The following is a 23,625-nucleotide window of genomic DNA, read 5'->3' on the forward strand; positions in this document are numbered from 1 at the left end:
AAATATTTTTAAATTATTTAAAAATGAATAAAACTAAATTTTTATTTATAGCTAGACATATTTGTAAAATTATAGAGATAAAAGTTAGGATACAGCAGGAATGATTTTTTTAAATTTTCTAGTAAATAAAAAATGAAAATCAATAATTTAATATCTAGCAATAGAGATATAGGCATAGTTTTAAGTTCTGATTTTGTTTATTTTGGAAAAATATGTCCTTTTTGTACCACTACAGTGAAATTTTTAGACTTCTTACACCATTGGATCATGCCTGCCTCTCCGCTGTCAACTCTTGTCCCTTGCTGTCTGTGCTCTAGGCCACTTGGATCTTCTTTCAGATTCTGTAACTTCCTGTATTTTCTTGCCACAGGACTTTTATATAGGCTATTTCCTCTTCCTAGAATGTTCTTTTTCTGCTCCCCTTAACTCTGTGGATCTTTGCCATCTCAGCTTAAGCACCACCTCAGAGAAGCCTCTTTTGATTCCTTAGTCAACGTTTGGTTCCTTTGTTTTATGCTTTTGTGTGCTTTTCTTACCCTTCATCTCTTGGCAAAAATGTGCTTCACTAGAGTGGGTCTACATCTGGATTTGATTACCATTGTATTTCTAGCTCCCAGCATAATGGCTGACATATAGTTGGTGCTTAAAAAGTATTTATGGAATGAATCAATGAATTTCTTAATTCCTTTTTTGACTATTTGGGCAGTTGCCTACTTAGGTGCTGAGAAACTTCCAGGGGCAACTACCTTAGGATTTAAATGGAATTGTAGTTTACATCCTACTATACAGCTTGCTTTTTCTCCTTGGGCATTTTTCCATTTTAGAAAATTTATGTATCTATCTTTTTCAAAGGCCTTATTTTGTATAGTGCATATATGTTTATAATCAGTTTGCTGAATATGTGACCCATGCTTTCTAGCTTATGTAGCTTTGTCATTTATTATCTGTCACATTGGTTTGTTCTGTGATCTGTAACTTATGCTGGTTATATATTTTGTAAGAGCTCCAGGAATAGACTGTGGATTTTTCTTGGATAATGTGCAGTTTGATTTCACTCAGGACACTTGCCTTTCCCTCTTTGAAGGATAATTGCTGGGGAAAATATGAAAGCATTAGGATAATAGGTTTCAAATATATCATTAAAAATAGAAATTACAATATTTCTGAAAAATTTTGTTTTATAATTGCACTCCAAACTAAAAGCAAGTCTCTTTATCTAAAATATTTACTAAATGAGTGTCTCCTCATTTAGTGAAAGGCACACTTCATTTACTTTTGGTAGTTTCTGCAAGTAATATTATCCTCAGGTTCACTGCTTTTTTTTCTTTACAGATAAAAGAGGAATAGAAAGAAGGTAAAAGATGCTGGGATCTGAACGTGGTGTTGTAGAAGAATGGTTATCAGAATTCAAGGTAAATTGGATTGGGGATAAGAATGTATTATTATATGATTCTTTATGTCAGTAATTCAAACAGTAAATATGCATTCTATGGAGAAATGTATACAAATATGATATGAAGTGGAAATGGCAAAATAGGAAATAACATATTTCAATAATTGCAGTTCTTAAAACACTAATGTGAATAAGGGCTAGAAGATATTATGTAAAAATGAAAATAGTTGTTAGGATTGATGAGGGGATATTTGTTAATAAATTTTTTAATATATTCAACAAACGAGAGAAGCCTCCAAGATTTAATAAGGCATAAAACAGGATTTATGCCTTATGTTTTTATTTCCTATAATTAAAAATCAAATAGTTTTGATAGAAAACTATATAATTTGTGAATACTATGGAAATAAATGTTTTGTAAAAACATAAATGCAAAAAATTGAAATACATCCCACATTATTGTTGTTTTTTAGATTAGTTTAAGGTGGTCCATTTTGGCAAATCTTGGTATAATATGTGTTTTCTCATCATTTTTCATTGTTAAGTAGTTAGAAGATTTGTATAATATCCTAATGTAATTTCTGTTAACTCTCATTTTCTTACATTAAGGATTTTTGCTTTTCTTACTTGACTCTATTATGAATCTTTTCAAGAGATACGCGTGTAAAATAAAGTTCCTGACTTCCCAAATACTAAGTTCACTTTTGTTTTCCTTTGGTGGTTTCTTTTAGGCATTACCTGACACTCAGATCACCAGTTATGCAGCAACTTTACACCGGAAAAAAACACTTGTACCAGCCCTCTACAAAGTTATTCAAGATTCGAATAATGAGGTAGGAGAGCACGTAAGAAAAATAATTTCTACATAGTAAAATGAAATATGCGTACTAAAACACATAAATGTGAGTTTTATAGTTTTCTTTCATGTGGTGCTGAAAATTTTTCTTTCTGCTGTTTTTCATTCTGATAGTTGCTTTGGCTTTCCCCATTCCCTGCCTTTCCATATTTTAAAATGTTTTGATCAAATTTTTTCCCGTTGAGGGCAGTATGTTTTGAATCTTGATTTGAGTAACCATCATCTCAATCATTTATTTAATTTGAATCTTTTCTGTTTCCTGCTCTGGAATGTTTCCTGCTCTGGAAGCCATATTTTAACTGTATACCGATTTAGCTTTCTTTAAGTATTGCTTACAGTTATTTTATTGATAATATATAACTATGTATAATCACTGTAGTCAGTGAAATCAAACTTATAGCATGAAATGATGCCGCTAGTAAATTTAGCCTGAAAATGATCAGAGGAAGCACTTTTTAATCTGAATAGTCAAGATCAGTAAACTTAGAATAAGAATTTTCTATTAATCAGCCTTGTGATAGAAGGAAAAAGTGCAGCTATTGAATCTATTAATATGTTAACGTATTCAAAATACACACATTATCTTTCCATTAACACAGTAGTATGACATACAGTTTTATCACCACTGGATTCATGTATGCTTTAAAATGAAAATGAAAGGAACACACAGGAAAGTAGCTTCTTATCTTCCCAGATACAGCCTCCAAGAGTGCCACTGCTGTGTACTGGAGTGAGTTTGAAGAAGTTCAGGTAATCATCTCCTAACCAGCAACTTAACTTAAAGTGCATCTTCATTTTTTTGTCCTATCACTAAAAGCTTGCTTATTGACCTCTTTCTTATCTGTCTCCTAAATTTGGATTGGCTCTCAGTTAGACTTGCATCTCTTTCTATTTGTAGCAGCAATTGCAGGATCCATTTGCTTATTTTTCTCTTGCGGTGTATTTCTGAATGTTTTATAACTTTAGGTATGGGTAATGTACACATATGCATATCCTTCTTGTTCAGGAATTTTCAGAATTTTCTGTTTAAATAATGAACGTGTGTGTTCCCTACCCCTTGTTTTGCGCTCTTAACATTTAAGCTTTGCTTATTTATTAAAATTTGTCTTATGCTTTCTCTTTAGATTGTAAGCTCTTCATGGGCAGTGGTCATATATTCTGTATTTGTTACTTCTCTAGAATTTAGCATTTTATTTACATAATAAATGTAATTAATAAATATTGATTGGAAGAACAGTGAAGTACAAAATGAAATTCTAAAATGACATTATTTTCATTAGGGCTCAACAAGTGTTTAAAAGGTATCCTTTTCCTTTTTTTAAATACTTTGGATGCTATGACATTAAGAAAAGTTATTCTCATTGTTTTAAATTTTCATACTTCATGATATTAATGTATGAGACCTTGGGATCATGGCTAGTAATGGAAAAATTACAACTTGAGAGATCCGATCTCAAACCTAGCATTCATTATAATCAACCAGTTGCTAGAGCAGATCTGGGTTTCCATCATATCTCCTGTCAGATCATAAGTTTCTAACCATGTGCTCAGACTTCAGAAAAGCAAAATGATAGATTCTATGGAATCTCAAAACAATTCTGGACTTTAGTCATAGAAGGAGGCCCTTTTTAGTCCTGATTTTGTTATATTCTGAAACACAAGTATACTCTGAGTTAATAAGAAATTATTTCAGAAAATTGTCATATGCCATATTTATATGAATTGGAACTTATAACAACCTTACAATTTTGCTTTGTAGACTATAAAAGTTCTTCAGAACATGTATTTCCTAGATGTTTAATATTACATGTCATGACCAATTTATGTTACAGCTTCTGTTTTAAATTCTAGACCAACATATTGCTTTGATTTTTTCTTGTACCTACTTACAGATCCCTAGTCACTCTAGCAGTTCTTCTACTTCAAGTAGACCTCCAGTCCATTAACCCTATCACTTTTTCATGGCTTGAATGCCTTTCTTCCTCCTCTCAATGTCTCACTTGTCTCTTTTCCTAGCTAAATTTTTGTGGTCCATCATTACAGTTATTCCCTTGCAAACATTCTTAGCTCCTTTGCCTCTCATTTCCTTAACTCATATTCTTAGGGCAAAATCTCAGCACTGGATAAAACCCAGCCATCCATTTACTTCCTACCTGTACCTGAGCAGCTGAACATGCCGGGAGAAAACACAATTTTGTTTACCTTCTCCATTCTAAATTCAGGACTACAAATCTCCAATGGGCACATAAAATGTAGCCTTGCAGTGTTATCTTGCTTCCTTGGTACAGTGTTCTTTTTACACCTTCTCTTTCCTCATACTCTTACCCACCTTCCTCTTTATTTTCAACTTGCTTTCTATGTCATTAAAAAAAGTCTTATTTTCCCATTCAAATCTACCACTGTACCAGCATCTCTACCCACACTCTCTTGCCTTTTCTGGTGTTGAGTAGGTGAAGTGTTCCAGGTTGTATGAAAGGCCCAGTTCTCTACTTGGGCCTGGATCCCATCTTCTCTAGTCACTACAAGGACTCTGCTCCTATAGTTATCCCCTCTCCCCTCCATCAGATTTTTTTTCCCTGCTGAATGGAATGTGGTAAACAACCATATTCCATTTTTTCAAAAAAACCTTCTTTCACTTTGCCTCCTATTTTATCTGCCTATTCACAGATGAACTTTCATAAAGTGTTCCTTATTTATAGTCTCTGACTACTGGATTCCATTTCTTCACCTCACATTCTTTCTTTAATCTGCTCAAGTTAGGCTTCAGTCTCTACTCTTTCACCCAAAATGCTCTCAGTGTGTTCATCAGATAGCATGTCTCATAATAATTATCATGTCAAAACAGTGTTTGCTAAATTTGGGAAAGGTGTCAGTTATTCTTATGAATACCTGAAGATAATGATTTTAACACCTTTTGATATGGTTGATAGTGCCATTTAAGGGAGGTCAGAGGCATTTATTATATTGAGAATTTGAGAGCATGATGACATATTAATACACATGCTTAGAATTAAAGGTTTTAACAGATAGCATTGGCAAGTTTTTAGTAGTCTTATTTTTGTACTGATATCTGACTAAAAGTTACTGGATTGCCAATATCCACCCTCCTCCACTTAAAAAAAACGGAGTAATAATTTTGATAACTGTATTTCTTCACTGTGCCTAATTAAAATATAGTGGCCTATGTGCCAACATAGGCATGTATAACCACTGGAAGGTTAAGATCTTTATAACAGACACTCATCATAATTGTTCTATGGCTCATAGAATTTAGAGAAGGCAGTCTTTGCAGTGTGTTTAACTGAAGAAGAGACTGAATTTGAAGCATAAGTAAGTGTATCTTTTTAATAAATAAATTTATGAGAGCAACAATCTTTACTTCCCCAAAAGAGCTAAACGTTGCTGTCATCATTTAAGAAAGATGCCAGCAATTGACTGTTTTCAGAAGTTTATTACTTGTTCATTATTGGCACTACATGAAATGTACTATTTTCAGTTAAACAACCCACACTTCCATTGTAGTATAAAAAAACTGGTGGAGTGGAAACCTCACCTTGATACAAGAAGACCTGAATTTAGTGTCTTTCTTCACAACTAACTTCTGTGACCTTCAACAAATTGTCTGACTGGTCTAGACTTCAGTGTTAGGGGAAAGTTGGAGTATTTTTGAAGATTTTAAAACTATGCTCTGTTGGTGATTCCACATAAAGGACTTGATATTTTCTAGACTAGTGTGTGTGTGTGTGTGTGTGTGTGTGTGTAAATTTTTTAAGCTTTAGAGTGTGTGTGTGTGTGTGTGTGTGTAAATTTTTTAAGCTTTAGAGTAGTTCACCAAGAGCTAAGCTTGACTCATCTAAATATATTAACTATACAATTGACATAGATTTGTTGACTTTTAACTTAACAGTTATGATAGTGACTTTTTTCTAGAGTGTTACATTATTACAGACATACATAACTACATTCAAGCAGATTTCCAAATGTATATGCATTATTTTAATCATTCAGAATAAAGGTGAGCATATGAAATTTCTGATCTATTACTAATTTTTAAAAGAATTAGTGTTAAACTTTAATTTAAAAATTATAGTTTCTTGTCAGCATTTTATATGAATTTTAAAGTCATAGCCAGTTTTGTGCAATCTGTAGTTACTCCAGCAAAACCATTCTAAATTGGCAATAGACACTTAGGGAAAAGTGGGGAAGTTTACTTTAACTGCTCATTTTCTTCACTTTTATAGGTCATAAACTTCCTCACAAGTCATATTGTGTGATATCATATGAAAAATTAGCCAATTAGACATTTAAAAAGCTATTTCTGTATATTTTCCCCCTTTTCAAAATCTTTCAAATAAATATAACTAGTGAAATTTAAGTCAACTGCAAAACATAAAAGTAATCAGTTTTTTACTGGTATGTATTTAAAATATTGGCTAGAATTTTGGATGCCCAAATATGATACAAAATCCCTTTCTGTACTGAGTAGTATATAATTTGCTTATATCATAGTCTCAGTTGAGATTTAAAGTTTATTTCCAACAAAATTATTTAAAATTATTTTTTCCAATGGGAACTTTTTAAAATGGAAGGTAATAAGAGTTGGTAAGAGCAAAAAGAGAAAATCACCAAATATAAATGTAGTAAATTGGTTGAAAGACTAATTATCTAATATATTTAGTACAGTGTATTGAAAGGTATGTTGGTATTATATGGGCACAAATACTTCTTATAGTTAGTGCATTTGTTAGTTTAATTTGTGGTCTCTTTACATAAGTGAAGATTAAAGGTTTTGGTTGAATTAACTCAAACTATGGAGAAATTAATATTGAGAATTTATTTTTAAAATATTATACAGGTATATGTATCTTTTAGAAAATAGAGTTACAGAGCCGGGAGTGGTGGCATGCTTCTGTAGTCCCAGCTGCTCAGGAGGCTGAAGCAGGAAGATGGCTTAAGCCCAGGAGTTCAGGCTGCAGTGAGCTATGATTGTGCCACTGTATTCCAGCCTGGACAACAGAGCAAGACCCCATCTCTTTAAAAAAAAATAGTTACAGCTAAAAGAATGTAGATAACTAATGCACTTTATTTGCCTTTTAGCTCCTGGAACCTGTCTGCCATCAGCTGTTTGAGCTCTATCGTAGCTCTGAAGTTCGACTTAAGAGGTTCACATTGCAGTTCTTGCCAGAATTGATGTGGGTTTATTTACGGCTTACAGTTAGCCGAGACAGACAGAGTAATGGTTGCATTGAAGCACTTCTGTTAGGAATTTACAATTTGGTAAGTTGAAAATGATAGGTTGGGAAATTTTAAGTATTTTTTTGAAAGTCCTGTGAAATAATGCTTATGGAATGTTTAGAGAAAAACAAATGTTTACTGAATAATTTATTTGAACTAGTTAAGTATAGAGGTATAAGTATTGATATGCATTTTATAAAGTAGGTAGGTCTATAATTGATAATAATATAACATAAATAAGTCATAAATAACATTATTTATGACTTATTTCTTCAGATTATTTTATTTGACCAGTATTTATAAGTACTTTCTGTGTAACATATTGAGCTGGACACTGAAAATGCAAAGAATTAGACATGGTACCTACTTTTAGGGAACTTCTGCTTTACTAAAGAAGACATATTTACAGATGACTAATAATGCAAAGTTTGTGGAATAAGAGGATTTCCGAGAGAAACCCAGATGTTAATTGAAGTTATCATGGCAGGCTTTATTGCAGCAGTGGCATCTAAGCTGGGCCTTACAAAGAGGTATAGTTTTGACAGGTTGAAATTAAAAGTAGGTGAGGTTTCAAGAAGAAGTAATCAAATGAGCATAAGCAGAGAGGCAGGAAAGTCATGTCCTGGAAATAAAACGTAATTCGATTTGAGATACAGAATATTATATGCAAGCTGGAAATGATGATTTCGTATCAGTTTTAGAGAGTCTTTTTAAAGTGAAGAGTTCAAGTTTAGATTTTCTTTAAAACAATTAGTTTTGAACGGAAAAATTGTATTTATGTATTAGGAAGATGAATCTGATGGTGGTATATAGAGAGACTTTGGGATTGTAAATTCAATGTAATCACTCTTCCTTGTGTTTTAAAGGCTACATATATAATTGGGAAGAGTAGGGGAAGTTGACCTGGGATTTTTGCTTCTCTAAGGGCAGGGCATCAGTTAAGGGAAGAAAAACTCCAATATACTGTTTTATAGCATGTTACATTTTTTTAAAAATACAATGGAAACCAGAGGGAAAGAAGAAACCACTGACACTTCTGAGATGCTAGGGGCCTTACATGGAACTGGAAGACTGAGACTTGATTACTTCTACAAGACAGGGAGGATATGCCAGAAAGGGAAGAACTTAAAGCTTACCAGGACTGTAGGAAACAAAGTGAAAAGGTGCAGGAGAGTTTGGGAACATGGGAACATCTATATAGGGCCTTTCTAAAGACTTGGCAGCAAGGCTCCTTTTCATGTGCGATGCAAGGGAACAAAATAGCACAACATCATATTTCTACCCTCATGTGCCTCTGCAAAATTGGACAGTTACCTGAATTCTTCAAGAAAGAATTGTGAAATTTATGAGTATGTCTTAGAGTTATTGAATGGGGAATAATTGAGAAACTACTGGCATAACACTTTCAGTTCTGTCTAGCTTTAGGACATGGAGCTTGCTTATATAAATTTCCAATTCAAAATGTAGTTTGATCATAAAGTTTGTAAATTTACTAGTGATTATTTGATAACATCCTATGAATTTGATACTACAATATTTATGAAACTCCTTTCTTCTAGGGAATTTAGTACCTTAAACATTATTATTCTGTTTTTTTCTCATGATGCCAGTTTAGGACTATTGGTATTGAAATTCCTGCCCTTCGAAGTCTTGTATTCTGTGTATTCAGGACATATTGTAAATAAATACTTCACATAATAAAGTTTAGTTTTATAATTGAAAGGTAATAATGTACAAGAAAACTGAGTCTCACAATAAATAGTCTTCTGTACCAGTCATTGCTCCCCTAAGTATTATAACTTAAAAAATACTTAGAAAACATTTCCATCATTAGAAGTCTGAAGGAAGGAGCATGGGCTTTAGAATCACTTGTATTAAGTTCAAATCCATGTCCTGCCACTTATTGGCTGTTCTAAATTTGGGCAAATTACTTAATATCTTGACTTAAGTTACCTCATCTGTAAAACAGAAATAAAACATTGTTAGTAGGATTAAAAACAATTCGAAGAATTCAGCATGTTGCCTAAGGTGTTTATAAATGTTTATCATTATTATTATCATCAAAATTGTAAGTGGGTTTTTTAAAAATGAAAACCTGGTCTGGGAATAAATTTCTCTACTTTCTTAACTTGCCTGATTGTTTTTTCTTTTAAAGAAGGAATTTTCAAAAAATATATCACTGTTTTCTATAGTGCTTATCACAGGCACTTAGTAAATATTGTTGATTTAATAATTGAATTTAGTGTTTTGGGTTATGTTTAACATTAAGGTATCATTTTTATTAATTTGTTTAGTGTAATAAAATTCAGTAATAGGACAAGTGAAGCAAAAATATTTTGCAAAACAAGATGTTCGATAGGCAGTGCTGTTGGTGCTTAATGTCTAATTATCTTTTGGCATCGCAAAATCAGTGTACTATGAAAAAATGCTCAGTTATATGTCAGAAATGTAACCCTAGGCTCTGATTTCTTTTAATTCTCTTGATGTCTATGTTTTCTTTTCTGTTTCTCAGTTTTTCTTACCACACTGGATTTCTTCTATATACTCATTTCTCCTTTTTCCTCTTTCCTTTCCCAACACTATTTTCCTCAAGTAGCCTCAGGGGGAGTTTCATATTGCTTCAGCTTAAACAAATTTCAGCACATCCTCTTCATGGCCCAGATGTGTTGGGAACTATTATAGTTTGATTACAGAGAAGTTACATGACCTCTCATAGTACTTTTAAAATCTATTTTCCTGCCAAAATTAGAGGTATGGCCATTATTCACATATAATTGGTACTCTTCTATGACATAACACACTCAGAAATGAGGCCTATAGAGAAATTCTTTTGGGTTTTGTTGTTTTTATTGTTGTTTCTTCCTTGTATGCTGTGCAGCCACTCAATCTCTGACTATCTACCGTGTAGGTCTAAGAGTAGACTTCTCTATGGATTTTATGCCAGTGATGCATACTAATATGAGTTGTAAAAGAAACAGAAAAAAAAGAAGGCAGTAGGGAAAAGGAGTGAATGCAGCTTGCACTCCTCTGATTGTTGTCATCTGTAGGCATATACCTATTGATGCCTGAGGAAGATTGGAGGTGCCAGAGGCTGGAGAAATTAAGGATATCCATTGCCCTTTTTATGAAGAGATAAAATGCTTTTTAAAACATCACAAGAATTTTCTTGCAGCTCAGTAGCTTTTAATCACTTGGATTAATATTTTTTTTTTTTGAGACAGAATCTCACTCTGTTGCCCAGGCTAGAGTGCCGTGGCATCAGCCTAGCTCACAGTAACCTCAAACTCCTGGGCTCAAAAGCGATCCTTCTGCCTCAGCCTCCTGAGTAGCTGAGACTACAGGCATGCACCACCATGCCCGGCTAATTTTTTCTATATATTTTTAGTTGTCCAGCTAATTTCTTTCTATTTATTTTTTAGTAGAGACGGGGTCTTGCTCTTGCTCAGGCTGATTTCGAACTCCTGAGCTTAAACAATCCACCCACCTCGGCCTCCCAGAGTGCTAGGATTACAGGCAGGAGCCACCATGCCTGCCCGGCCTAATATTTGTTAATATGTAGCTTATTTCAGGTAGTTTATTGCTGAATGATTGTAAGAGTTTCTTTCATTCAAGATTCATTCTTCAGTGTTCTCACTATTAAAAAAAAACTATATGAGGTATTGTATATGTTAATTAGCTTGATTGTATATATATATATATCAAAACATCCTGTTGTACACCATAAATATATATAATTTTTGTCAGTTATACCTCAAAGCTGGAAAACAAATTGTTTTGTTAGGACAATGTGTTTTTCTTGTTGTATTAAGTGTGGATCTCTGGGCTAAGACCTTTGATTTTAATCTGTTTGGCTTAGCCATGTTCCTACTAAAAGATCCAATCATTTGTAATCTCCCTGTCCTGTTTGTAAATTTAACATAAAATTGATTTGGGTGCCTGCCTTATATCTTTGTTGTCATGTTGTATTTGATTTAGTACGGTATTTTGCTTAGTATCTCTCTGTGGATTATAACTCTACTACCAAAGTGTAGATTTGCTAAGTTAGAAAAGATATACTAGGATAGACATTTTTATATATTCCTATTTCTGAAAATCTTCCTCAATTGCCAATGATATATTCTGTAAGTTAAGAAAGTAATTATTATTTTTTATAATATAGACTTGTGATTATTTTATTATCTTTTCATATTTTTTGGCTATAGGAAATTGCTGATAAAGATGGAAACAATAAAGTTCTATCTTTCACTATCCCTTCCTTATCCAAGCCTTCAATATATCACGAAGTAAGTAACATTGGAAATGTGGCATTGTTTAAAATTATATTGAGTAAGAGATAAAAAGTCAATTTCTTACCAGAGGTAAATATTTCTAAAACATCTTTACTAATTTGTTTCTTAAAACTAGATACTTGTTATTAGTGATGTAAGAGTGAGCTGTGACAAGAGAGGCAGAAAGTAATTAATGGAAAAATTTTAAAGTCTCCCATATTGCTTGAAAATCACCTGTTAGGCCGGGCGCGGTGGCTTACGCCTGTAATCCTAGCCCTCTGGGAGGCCAAGGCGGGTGGATCGCTCGAGGTCAGGAGTTCAAGACCAGCCTGAGTGAGACTCGTCTCTACTAAAAATAGAAATAAATTATCTGGACAACTAAAAGTATATATAGAAAAAATTAGCTGGGCATGGTGGCGCATGCCTGTCGTCCCAGCTACTGGGGAGGCTGAGGCAGTAGGATCGCTTAAGCCCAGGGGTTTGAGGTTGCTGTGAGCTAGGCTGACGCCATGGCACTCACTCTAGCCCCGGCAACAAAGTGAGACTCTGTCTCAAAAAAAAAAAAAAAAAAGAAAATCACCTGTTAGATTGATTTGTTTTTATTCTTTAGAAAAATAACTACTTAGAAGAATGTTAATGCTTTAGTTGTTATATTTTAGTTTAAAGGAATTTAATCGATGTATTCTAGCTTTTCAGTAATGTACTTTTTTTGTGTATATTTATTTGGTTGAGGACTGTGAGAATGCTTATAATTGTATAGGTAGATGATGGCTGTTAAGCTGAACTCTTTCTATCTACTTTCTTTAAGTAAAATCCAATAAGATCCATAGTAAGTGTGTTATGAATCAAACTTTTGGTCTATAGTGGCCTATAGTGCATAAAGTGTGTTTAAAGAAACTCTACCAGTAGTCTAAAAATTATATTTCATTTTCCTAGTAACACAGTATCTTGCTTGTCTCATAGCTCTATGCAGTTATTAATTTTCTTAATTAATTCCCCTGGGATTTTGTTTTGTTTTGGAAATAGAATGTCTTGCATTTAGCTAGGAATCATTTCAACATAGACTGTTTCTCACTAATAGATTTCAGTTAAGTTCTATGTATTATGCTATGAAATAAAATGAAGAATAGTGAAGCATTAATGAATGGGTGCTTTTTCTGATTGTAGAAACATGAAATCAATTATGTTAGAATTAAAGAGACATTTAATCATAGTCTTCAATATTGTTTGTGTTATATTATAAGCAGCTCTATTCTGGAATATGGACAAAATTGACGTATTTTTAACCTTTAGTCTTTTCAGCAACTTTTCTTACTCTTTCCTAAATATGGATTTATTTCATAATATTCAAAAAATAAAGCAGGTTATTTTTAGTTTTATATATTTTACATGTATAATTTCCAAAAGGAGCTATAGAATTTATATAATTGAGGAATGGAAAATATTTTGAAAGAGAAGAATAAATGATCTGAAACTGCCTTTTGTTGAAACAAAATTAAATATCGTTACATGATATAGATTTTTACTTCCTTTTAAAGACACTGTCTTATACTGTGCCTTATTTTTGTAGCCCTCAGCAATCGGGTCCATGGCTTTGACAGAAGGAGCATTGTGTCAGCATGATCTCATCAGAGTTGTTTATAGTGATCTTCATCCTCAGAGGGAAACATTCACTGCACAAAACCGGTAATGGTCAAAACTGTAAACAGTAAAAACTGTTAATTTACACTTAACTATAATTATTTAAGTTCGTTTCATATGAGAAGAGTGCAAAAGTTAAATACATCTACTCATGAAATACTGAACTGTGACTAGGCTTGAATGCTTTTAATATGTTAATTCATTCATTGTTTTTCTTTACCTGTGAAGCAGAGATTGTAAGCCCTTACTAGACAGTTCATATTCACGTTCTGTGTCAGTTTTCTTATTGAGCTATGTGGTTTTTTCCTAGTGATTTGCAAGAGCTTTTTGAATATTGAGGAAATGGCACTGTGTTTTACGTTATACATTTTCAGTTAATTATTGGCTTTAAATTTATTTTTTAAGTGGGATATAATTCATATACTATAAAATTCACCCCTTTAAAATATAATTGAGTGGTTTTTAGTATATTTACAAGGTTGTGCAACCATCACCACTATCTAATTTCAGAACATTTTTATCATACCAAAAAGAAACTCTATAGCCATTATAGTCACTCCTTCCTTCCCCCTAACCCCTAGTAACCAGTTACTGACTTTCTACCTCTGTGACATTTCATATAAATGGATTCATACAGTGTGTAGCCTTTTGTGTCTGGCTTCTGTCACTTAGCATGTTTTCAAGTTTTTTTTGGTGGCATATATTAGTACTTCCTTTTTTATGTTTGAATAATATTTCATTGTATAGATATACTGCTTTTTATTTATCCATTCATCATTGATGGACATTTGGGTTATTTCCACTTTTTGGCTATTATAAATAACTACTGTCTTAGCCTGTTTGTGCTGCTATAACAAAGTACCTTAGACTGCCTAAGTGGTAAACAACAGAAATGTATTGCTTACAGTTCTGGAGGTTGGGAGGTCCAAGCTTAAGGTACCAGCAGATTCAGTGTCTAGTAAGGGCTTACAATCTCTGCTTCTTAGATGGTGCCTTCTAGCTCTGTCCTCACATAGCAAAAGGGTTGAATAAGCTCCCTCAGGCCTCTTTTATAAGGGCACTAATAGAATTAATGGGAGCAGAGCCCTCATGACCTAATCATCTCCCAAAGGCACTGTCTCTTGGTACCACTACACTGAGGATTAGGCTTCAACGTATAAATTTGGGGGGACACAAAAATTCAGACCATGGCAGCTGTTAGGAACATTCATTTACAAATTTTTGTGTGAACATATACTTTCATTTTTTTTTGTACCTAGGAGTAGAATGGCTGGGTCATATGGTAATTCAACATTTAACTTTTTGAGGAGCTATCATACTGCTTTCCAGAGTGGATGTGCCATTTTATATTCCCACCAGCACTGTATGAGAGTACTAGTTTTTCCACATCCTTACCAAAGCTTATTTTCCATCTTTTTGATTGTAGCCATCTTAGTATATGAAGAGTGGTATCTCATTGTGCTATTTTTTGCTGTATGTTTTAGTTTTCTATATAGTCAACCATATCAGGAATACACATTTTTTCCCCAAAGTTAAATATGTATTCTACACAGTTTATTAAGAAAAACTGCAATCTCCAGCTCCCTCTCCCTTCCATTTCCCCTTTCCCAGATGTAACGACTTTTAACTAGTGGTTCTCAACTAGGTTGGACAGTTCTGCCCCTTGTAGACTGACCATTTAGCAATGTCTAGAGACTTGGTTAGTTGTGAGAACTGAGTTGGGGAAGAGCTGCTGCAGACATCGAGTATGTGGAGGTCAGGGATGCTCCTCAGCATCCTACAATGCATAGGATAGCCCCAGTGAGACTTATATGGCTCAAAATGCCAATAGTGGCAAGATTGAGAAACCCTGCTTTTACCTGAGTCTTTTGATATTTACCTCTATATCTTTGAGTATCTTGCTGCTTTTTAATTTTTCAGTTTTAGCCATTATCTAATAACTTATCTCTGTGAAAGATAAAACATTTAGCTCTTTCTCCTCCATCCTCCTATCTTCTCAATGTAGTTAAATTATAATTGTGGAAAACTCATTATTCATATTTTTCATTAGTATAAATGACCATGGTTCATTCAGAGATATTCTTTGCTGAGCTTTATGATTAACTATCATTACTTTCCCTTTCCTTTACAAATTTTGTTTTCCTTGGAGTTCATAATTATCCTTTTTTTGAATTTTTTGCTTTGTTTATTATGCTTTGTAATTTAACGCCTGCAAATTTTCTATCAATTGTCTAAATCTCCTTTCAGGATCTTAATTCACGTAAGTTATTCTCTCATTTTCATTTGCCTGGAAAAAGGGGTTCCTGGAGCCTTTTGACTCTGATCTGGACCTGTTGCCCTCTTTACCTGGTGTAAGGTTAAATATTATCTTGGGACCTTTCTTCACCATTATCCTGGGAGTTCCTGTTGCCCTTTTCCTGTGTGGATCTAATGTTTCCTGTACCCCATTTCCTCATTCTTAGTTTCCAGTGTTCTGATATTTCATTGTGATATTTCTTGCTGTGGATTTATTTCATTCAGTGTGCTGAGTACTGGGTCAACCTTTTTGATTTGGAAACTCATTCTCTTCAGACATTTTCTTGAATTATTTTTGTTAATTAGTTTGGCCTCTCTGTTTTATTTGATTTGTCTTCTAGAGCTTTTATTATTATATTTGGACATTGGACCTCCTGAATTGGTCAGCTTTCCTCTCCTATTTGCCATATCTTTTTCCTTTTGTTGTATTTTCTGGGTTATCTGGGATATTTCCTCAACTTCATCTACCAGTCCTTTTCTTGAATTTATAATTCCTGCCATCATATTTTGTATATCAAAATATTTTTTGTTCTCTGAGTGGTCTTTTGAAATGATCCTGTTCTTTTTCTTTTTTAGAAACAGTATCTTCTCATATTTTTGAGAATATTAATGATAATTTTCTTTATTCAAAAATATTTTTCTCTTTGTATACTATTTCCTCTAAATGGTCCTTTTTTCCCTATTTCTTTATTTTAGTCCCTTTTTCATGTTAGTAGAGTTCCTCAGATATCTGGTGATCTTTTTTCCCTCATATTTAAAAGTAGGAGAATAAAAAAATGAGAAGCTCACACCATGTTAGTATGACTGTGAACTTCACCATAGGGTGATCTTACTGGGCCATTCAGTTGAGAAATTTTTCGGGTCCCTATCTTTAAGTCTTTCCTCTTAGGGTGGTCAAATTCCCTAGAAAAAACTCCTGTAGTCTCTTAACTAGAGGTCTGGCTGCCAGTATTCCGGTGGCCAAGTGGGGAAAGAGAGCTTGAGGTCTCAATATCCAGTAAGGCATATTTCAGTATGGTGTTCCTCCCCACCCTCACCCCGCCACTTGTACTCACCCAACCTTCAAATCATAGTTGTTCCTGGTGGTTCCCAGGTAGAAATTCTTTTTTATCCTTTCGGAAAACAAACCTTCCCTCTCTTACCTAGACGTATAGAGAAAGAGAAAGGATCTGAAGGTATGAGTGCTTCCGAATTAGACTTTCAACTTGATTTTTAACTTTTCATTTTGAAATAATTTCAGACTTAATAACAAAAATTGCAAAAATAGTACAAAGAGTTTCCACATACCCTTCATCATTCATCTATGGGAAGCTTTTTAGAAGTACAACTTCCCTGGATTTTGCCCCAGAGATTCTAATTGGGTCAATCAGGGTTAAGACACAGAAATGTGTGTTTTTAAAAAGGTCCTTAAATAACTAATGTGCATTCAGGTTTAGGAGCACCTTCTTAGAGGTTATAAAGATTGGAAAAGATTAGAAAAGCATATATTTATTCACTCAATAAATATTTATTGAGCAATTATAATGTATTAGACACTTTACTGGGTATTAGTGGTAGAGATGAATAAATTAGGGTCTCTGTTCTAAAGTTGCTTATTACTTTAATGGGTGAAACAAAGCTAGAGGCCGAGTATTACAATTCAGTGGGATAAATGCTGTATTAGAGCTACACAGGTAAGGGACCAGTTTACTGTAGCTGAGAGAGTAAGAATGGCTTTATGGCTAAGGTAAAAAAAAATTTTTTTCAGCATATTACAGGGGTACAAATATTTAGGTTACATATGTTGCCTTTGCCTCACCCAAGTCAGAGCTACAAGGGTGTCCATCCCCCAGACAGTGTGTACCACATCCATTAGGTGTGAATATACCCATTCCAACCTCCACCTCCCTCATGCCCAACACCTGATAAGTGTTGCTACTGTATGTGCACATAAGTGTTGATCAATTAATACCAATTTGATGGTGGGTACATGTGCTGCTTATTTTTCCATTCTTGTGATACTTCTCTTAGTAGAATGGGCTGTAGCTCTATCTAGGATAATACAAGAGGTGCTAGATAACAATTGTTTTCTGTAGTTGAGTAGTACTCCATGGTATACATATACCAAATTTTATTAATCCACTCATGTATTGATGGGTACTTATGTTGTTTTCACATCTTTTTTTTTTTTTTTTGAGACAGAGTCTCGCTTTGTTGCCTGGGCTAGAGTGAGTGCCATGGCATCAGCCTAGCTCACAGCAACCTCAAACTCCTGGGCTTAAGCGATCCTACTGCCTCAGCCTCCCGAGTAGCTGGGACGACAGGCATGCGCCACCATGCCCGGCTAATTTTTTCTATATATATTTTTTAGTTGGCCAGATAATTTCTTTTCTATTTTTAGTAGAGACGGGGTCTCACTCTTGCTCAGGCTGGTCTCGAACTCCTGACCTCCTGCGATCCACCCGCCTCGGCCGCCCAGAGTGCTAGGATTACAGGCGTGAGCCACTGCGCCTGGCCTTGTTTTCACATCTTTGCAATTATGAATTGTGCTGCTACAAACATTCTAGTGCAGATGTCTTTTTTATAGAGTGTCTTTTTTTCCTTTGGGTAGATGCCCAGGCTAATGTAAAAATTTGAGCCAGTACCTAAAGTTTTAACAGGAATCACCCAAGTGAAAAAGTATATTCTAGTAAGAAGGAGCAGTTTGTGTAAAAGCAAAGAGTTATGAAAGGTTACAGCATATTTGTGGAGTGGTAAGATTCATGTAGTATGGTAAATGTGGTGGGCAGTGGAGGGAAGTAAGGCTGGAAAGGTAGGTTGAGGATGGATTTTAAAGAACCTTGTGGTAAGTTTGGGTTTTATCATGAAGTCAATAGGAAGATGGACTTTGTTGATAGGAGAGTCACCTGTTGAAGTATGATGATTTATTTTTTAGAGAAGAAAATATAAAAGGCAGTAAGAGATATAACTTGCAATGAGAATAGAAACAAACCTTCTGAGGATGATGCTGCAGAAATCTGATTGAGAAATCATGAAGGTCAATATTAAGGCATTGTTATAACCATCCAGTGAATAATTCATATACTACAGTCTCTAGAAATAATTGTAATCCTTTTCCCTTGTGTTTGTTTTTTTTTTTTTAGGTTTGAAGTTCTGAGTTTTCTCATGCTGTGTTATAATTCTGCTATTGTGTATATGCCTGCTTCATCTTACCAGTCTCTTTGTCGGATGGGCTCCAGGTGAGAAAAGTAATTATTATTAATCTTCATATTTGTATATTTATTGAGCACATTCTCTATGCCAGACACTCTTCTAACTTCTGGTGATACAGCAGTAAACAAAACTCATGGAGCTCTATTCCTTTAGGAATCCTCATCCTCATGACTTCTTGAAAACGATTTCAGCATTAAAGAAATATTTTCTAGCTGGACATGGAGCTCTACCAGGACATCTAAGTTTACGGTTGTTTAGTGATAATACCTAATCACTCCCTAGATGCCAGTTTTTATAAGTCACTTTGAGAGCTTTGAATAGTCTTATATATAGGAAAAGTCTTAAGAAATGTGCTCTTTTCCCCACACATTTCATAAATAACTGTCTGTGTTGGAGAAGTTGATTAGCAATAGCACCAATTATCTGTGTGTCTCATATGTGTGTGTTGGGGGGTGTTCTATGTGTCTCATAGATTATAATCTTTATTAAATCATAATTTCTAATAATTTGGACAGACATGGACTAAAATTGAAATTTCCACTATATCAAAAAAAATTTAATAATGTAAATTAGTTTGGAGACAAGGGGTGTTTAGAGTGACAGAATTTCAGTTATAAAAGGAATTCTGAGTTCATCATTTCCAGCTGATTTTTACTTGAGGAAACTGAGCCCAGAAAAAGGTTAAATGCTGCATTAGTTTTCTATTTCTGCATAACAAGTTATCACAAATATAGCAGCATAAAATATCACACTTATTATTTCATAGTTTCTGTGCGTCAGGAATCCGGGCACAGCTTAGCTGAGTACCTCTGCTTAGGGTCTTATAAGGCTGCAGTTAATATGTTGGCTGGAGTTTCAGTCTCATCTGAGGCTCAACACTTGTTGGCAGAATTCAGTTCCCGTGGTCCTAGGACTGAGGGCTTCAGTTTCTTGTAGCTGTCTGCTGGAAACCATCCTTAGCTCCTTGTACGTTGGTCTCCCAACATAGGCAGCCTGTAACATGGCAGCTTGCTTCTTCGAAGCCAGAGAAGGAATGAGAGAGACTCCAGCAAGACCTGTTACTTTATATGACATAATCACATACACATAATCATGGAATCCCATCATCTTTGCTGTATTCTGTTGGTTAGAAGCAAGTTACAGATCCCACCCTTACTCAAAGGGGAGGGGATGACATGACGTGAATACCAGAGCTGAGGGATCATAGGGATCATGGCCCCTGAGAGTCTGTCTACCACAAATGGTTTGCTCAAGTTCACATGCTATTGTGTTACTGGGAAGAGAGCATGATCCTGTTTATAACAAAACTTTTTAATTTTGCTAATTGGGGAAGGCCAATCTAAATTAGCTGTAACTTTGATTTTATAGATTTCCTTAAAATAAGTATATTATTTTCTCTAGCCTGTAATAACATGATTAATGGCTAACACAGTTCTTATCTCTAATCTAGAGGCTATTTAAGCACTTACTGCCTATCTGTAGATAAGTTTATTTATAAGTGAGTATTTCTGGTTTATTAAAAGAAATCTTCCAGCTCTCTTATTGGCAGCATATTGTGGCCTTTAGTAGTTTCTTAATAATGAAAGGGATGGTAGAGTTTAGTAGTCTGCCTGTAATCCTAGCACTTTGGGAGGCTGAGGCAGAAGGATTGCTTAGGCGAGGAGTTCAATACTAGCCTGGGCAATACAGTGAGACCCCAAGTCTAAAAAAAAATTTTTTTTAAATTAGCCAGGCATGGTGGCACATGCCTATAGTCCCAACTGCTAAGGAGGCTAAGGCAGGAGAATCACTTGAAGCCCAGGAATGCGAGGCTACAGTGAGCTATGATCATGCCATTGCACTCCAGGTTAGGTGACAGAGCAAGACCCTGTGTCTGAGGGTGGAAAAAAAAAAAAGATCAAGCTCTTTAATAGTGTGACATTTTATTATTCCTTTTTCTCCTTGGAATTTACTTTGCAATCCACTTTCCTCACATAATTTTATCTTAATATAATGCTATTTTCAACTTGCAAGTCCTTTATTGATCACCTAATATACTACTCTGCTACAAAAAGTATATTTAAATTGAACTTTATTTTTAAATTTCACGAGACCATAAGGCACTGAACACTAAAAAATTTCTTCTGGACTCACCATTATAATTATCCTAATAAGCTGATTGATTAAAATAATGTAAATACATTACAACTTTCGATAATTATCAAGCATAACTTTTTTGGAAGCATCTCTTGATGAGATGGAAGGTAGGGAGTTATTTATGGTACTTTAAATAAAGATGGGCTCACAGACAAAAGTATTTTGAAATGTCTCTTTGCTTTGAAATTTATATACTTCCCAGTGATTCACCCTGATACAATTTGGTATGAGTGAAAGTTATGCATATTTGTGTATGAGTGAGAAGAGGGAGAAAGATGATTGTGAAAGAAGTGGTAAACTATTTGAGAACACTTGTTGCTTTTATGGATATAGCCCACTAGAATGTATGTTTATGAGGGTACAGATTTATTTTTCTCAACTTTCACCTATTCATGACAAAATACCTAGGCCCAGAACAGTGACTGGCACATAACAGGCACCCCATAAATATTCGAGGAATGAATAAACTGAATAAATGAACTTACAAAAGAAAAAACTGTTTTATTTAATGAATCAGGAAATCACACACGTTAAATACTGTATTTCCCTAGGGTTTGTGTGAGTGGGTTTCCACGGCAACATGAAAAACATTGGAAAGAACTCTGTGGTCGAATAGTACTGGATCCTGAATTTATGGTACAGCTTCTCACAGGGGTTTATTATGCTATGTAAGTAGGTGGAGCATGAAATTGCATGAATACTGTTTGGAAACTTTTCATATTTCTCTTTCTTCCTTATCAGACACAACACTGAATCTTTTGTTCCGTCATGAGTCCGTTATCTTGTTTTTCTAATATGGTTTCCTTTTAGTAGTTTTAAATAGCTAAAATATAACTAGTCATTAAAATTAGAGTCTAGAAATTGTCATGTTCTCTGTGTGGAAAACTATGTATCTCTACATAGGTTTTCATGAATGCATTAAATAGATTACTGTGAATATGAACATAATAAAAACCAATTTATGTGAAGAAACATCTGTAAACTATTTTAAACATAGTATTTGAAATCTTCATTTTGTCCTTATAAGTAAAAGGGGGATAGTTTATAAATGAAATGATGTAAAAATTGATATGAAAATCTTCATGGCCAAAATAGTAGGACTTGGAACAATAAAAAAAGTTGTGATGAAGAATAGAGATATTTGCCTAAGAGTGAATGATCTGCTTCTCCACAGGTATAATGGACAGTGGGACCTTGGCCAGGAAGTTCTTGATGACATCATTTATAGAGCTCAGCTAGAACTTTTTTCTCAACCACTGTTGGTAAGTTATTATATTTATTCTTTATTAAACATACCTATACCTAAAAAAAGGCACTACTGGGTCAAAAAAAATTGTTTTGTTTTTGTTTTTTTGTTTTGTTTTTTGAGACACAGTCTCACTTTGTCACCCAGGCTAGAATGCTATGGTGTCAGTCTAGCTCACAGCAGCCTCACACTCCTGGGCTCAAGTGATCCTCCTGCCTCAGCCTCTCAAGTGGCTGGGACTTCTGGCACACGCCACCATGCCTGGCTAATTTTTTCTATTTTTAGTAGAGATAGGGTCTTGCTCTTGCTCAGGCTGGTCTCGAACTCTGAGCTCAAGTGATCCTCCTGCCTTGGCCTCCCAGAGTGCTAAGCATAAGCCACAGTGCCCACCCAAAAAAATTTATTTTTAAATTAAATTAAATTTGATTTTTTTTGAGGCAGGGTTCCATCCTGTTGCCCAGGCTGGCATGCAATAGTGCAATCATAGCTCACTGTAGCCTCAAATTCCTGGGTTCAAACGATTGTCCCGCCTCAGCCTCCTGAGTAATTAGGAATGTAGACCCACACCACTGCACCTGGCTAATTTTTAAATTTATTTTTAGAAATGGGGTCTCACTATGTTGCCCAGGCTGGTCTTGAACTCCTGGCTTCAAGTGATCCTCCCACCTTGGCCTCCCAAAGTGCTGGTATTACAGGTTTGAGCCACTGTGCCCAGCCAGGGTCAAAAAATATTTAATATGTGAGGCAATCCAAATTATTACAGGAAAAAATTTATTTCGTAATAATAATTGGTTAACTGTTGAGGAAAAAAAGCAAAATTAGTTTAGATCCTTTCCATCTACCACTACCAAAATAAAGCTTCAATAAATCAAAGAATTAAATGTTTTTAAGAGAAGAAAAAGTTCTAAATATTTATTCAAATTTTTAGAGAAGGGAAGACTTTCTAAGCTTAAGCAATAGGACAAGTCACTAAAAAAAATTGATTTTTTTTTCCCCACATAAACATCTAAATTCTAAACCATCAGTTTTTTAAAAACAAAATTAAAGTGCAGTACACCAACTGAGAAAAATATTTTCAGCAGGCATGACAAGATCAAGAGAATTAATATTTTATTCTGAATAAAAAGACTTCATACTCTACCACAAAATAAGTAAATCTCCAAATAGTAAGTTTTCAGTTAAAAAACAAATGTAAACATCCGATAGTGGAGTGAGAAAGGCATTCTTTATGTTACAATGGTAGTACGAAACAACTCTAAACATCCCTTTGCAGAAGCAGTTTGGTAATGTGTGGTGGTTTTTTTTGTTTGTTTTTTCTTTGACCTTCTATCCCAGGTCTAGCAATGTATTCCAGGAAACTGAT

At 34.4% G+C, this 23,625-nt stretch overlaps 1 protein-coding gene across 6 annotated transcripts in view; it reads left to right on the forward strand.

Annotated features, from left to right (window-relative positions):
* Positions 1 to 23,625, forward strand: part of FAM126B (family with sequence similarity 126 member B) — a 62,908-nt gene that overhangs the window by 29,276 nt on the left and 10,007 nt on the right. For 3 of the 6 annotated variants that reach the window (XM_045559771.1, XM_045559766.1, XM_045559767.1), the window contains 8 exons: positions 1,333 to 1,412; positions 2,125 to 2,226; positions 7,347 to 7,526; positions 11,687 to 11,767; positions 13,323 to 13,438; positions 18,811 to 18,906; positions 21,568 to 21,684; positions 22,191 to 22,278. In XM_045559771.1, coding sequence (XP_045415727.1) covers positions 1,362 to 1,412; positions 2,125 to 2,226; positions 7,347 to 7,526; positions 11,687 to 11,767; positions 13,323 to 13,438; positions 18,811 to 18,906; positions 21,568 to 21,684; positions 22,191 to 22,278 — 831 coding nt within the window. In that variant the 5' untranslated portion in view covers positions 1,333 to 1,361. Of the gene's footprint in view, positions 1 to 1,332; positions 1,413 to 2,124; positions 2,227 to 2,943; positions 3,000 to 7,346; positions 7,527 to 11,686; positions 11,768 to 13,322; positions 13,439 to 18,810; positions 18,907 to 21,567; positions 21,685 to 22,190; positions 22,279 to 23,625 lie in introns of those variants that run through there. The other 3 variants (XM_045559769.1, XM_045559768.1, XM_045559770.1) reach the window with 3 other exon arrangements.

The sequence above is a fragment of the Lemur catta genome, chromosome 8 (assembly GCF_020740605.2).
Source record: "Lemur catta isolate mLemCat1 chromosome 8, mLemCat1.pri, whole genome shotgun sequence".
In the NCBI taxonomy this organism is placed as follows: domain Eukaryota; kingdom Metazoa; phylum Chordata; class Mammalia; order Primates; family Lemuridae; genus Lemur; species Lemur catta.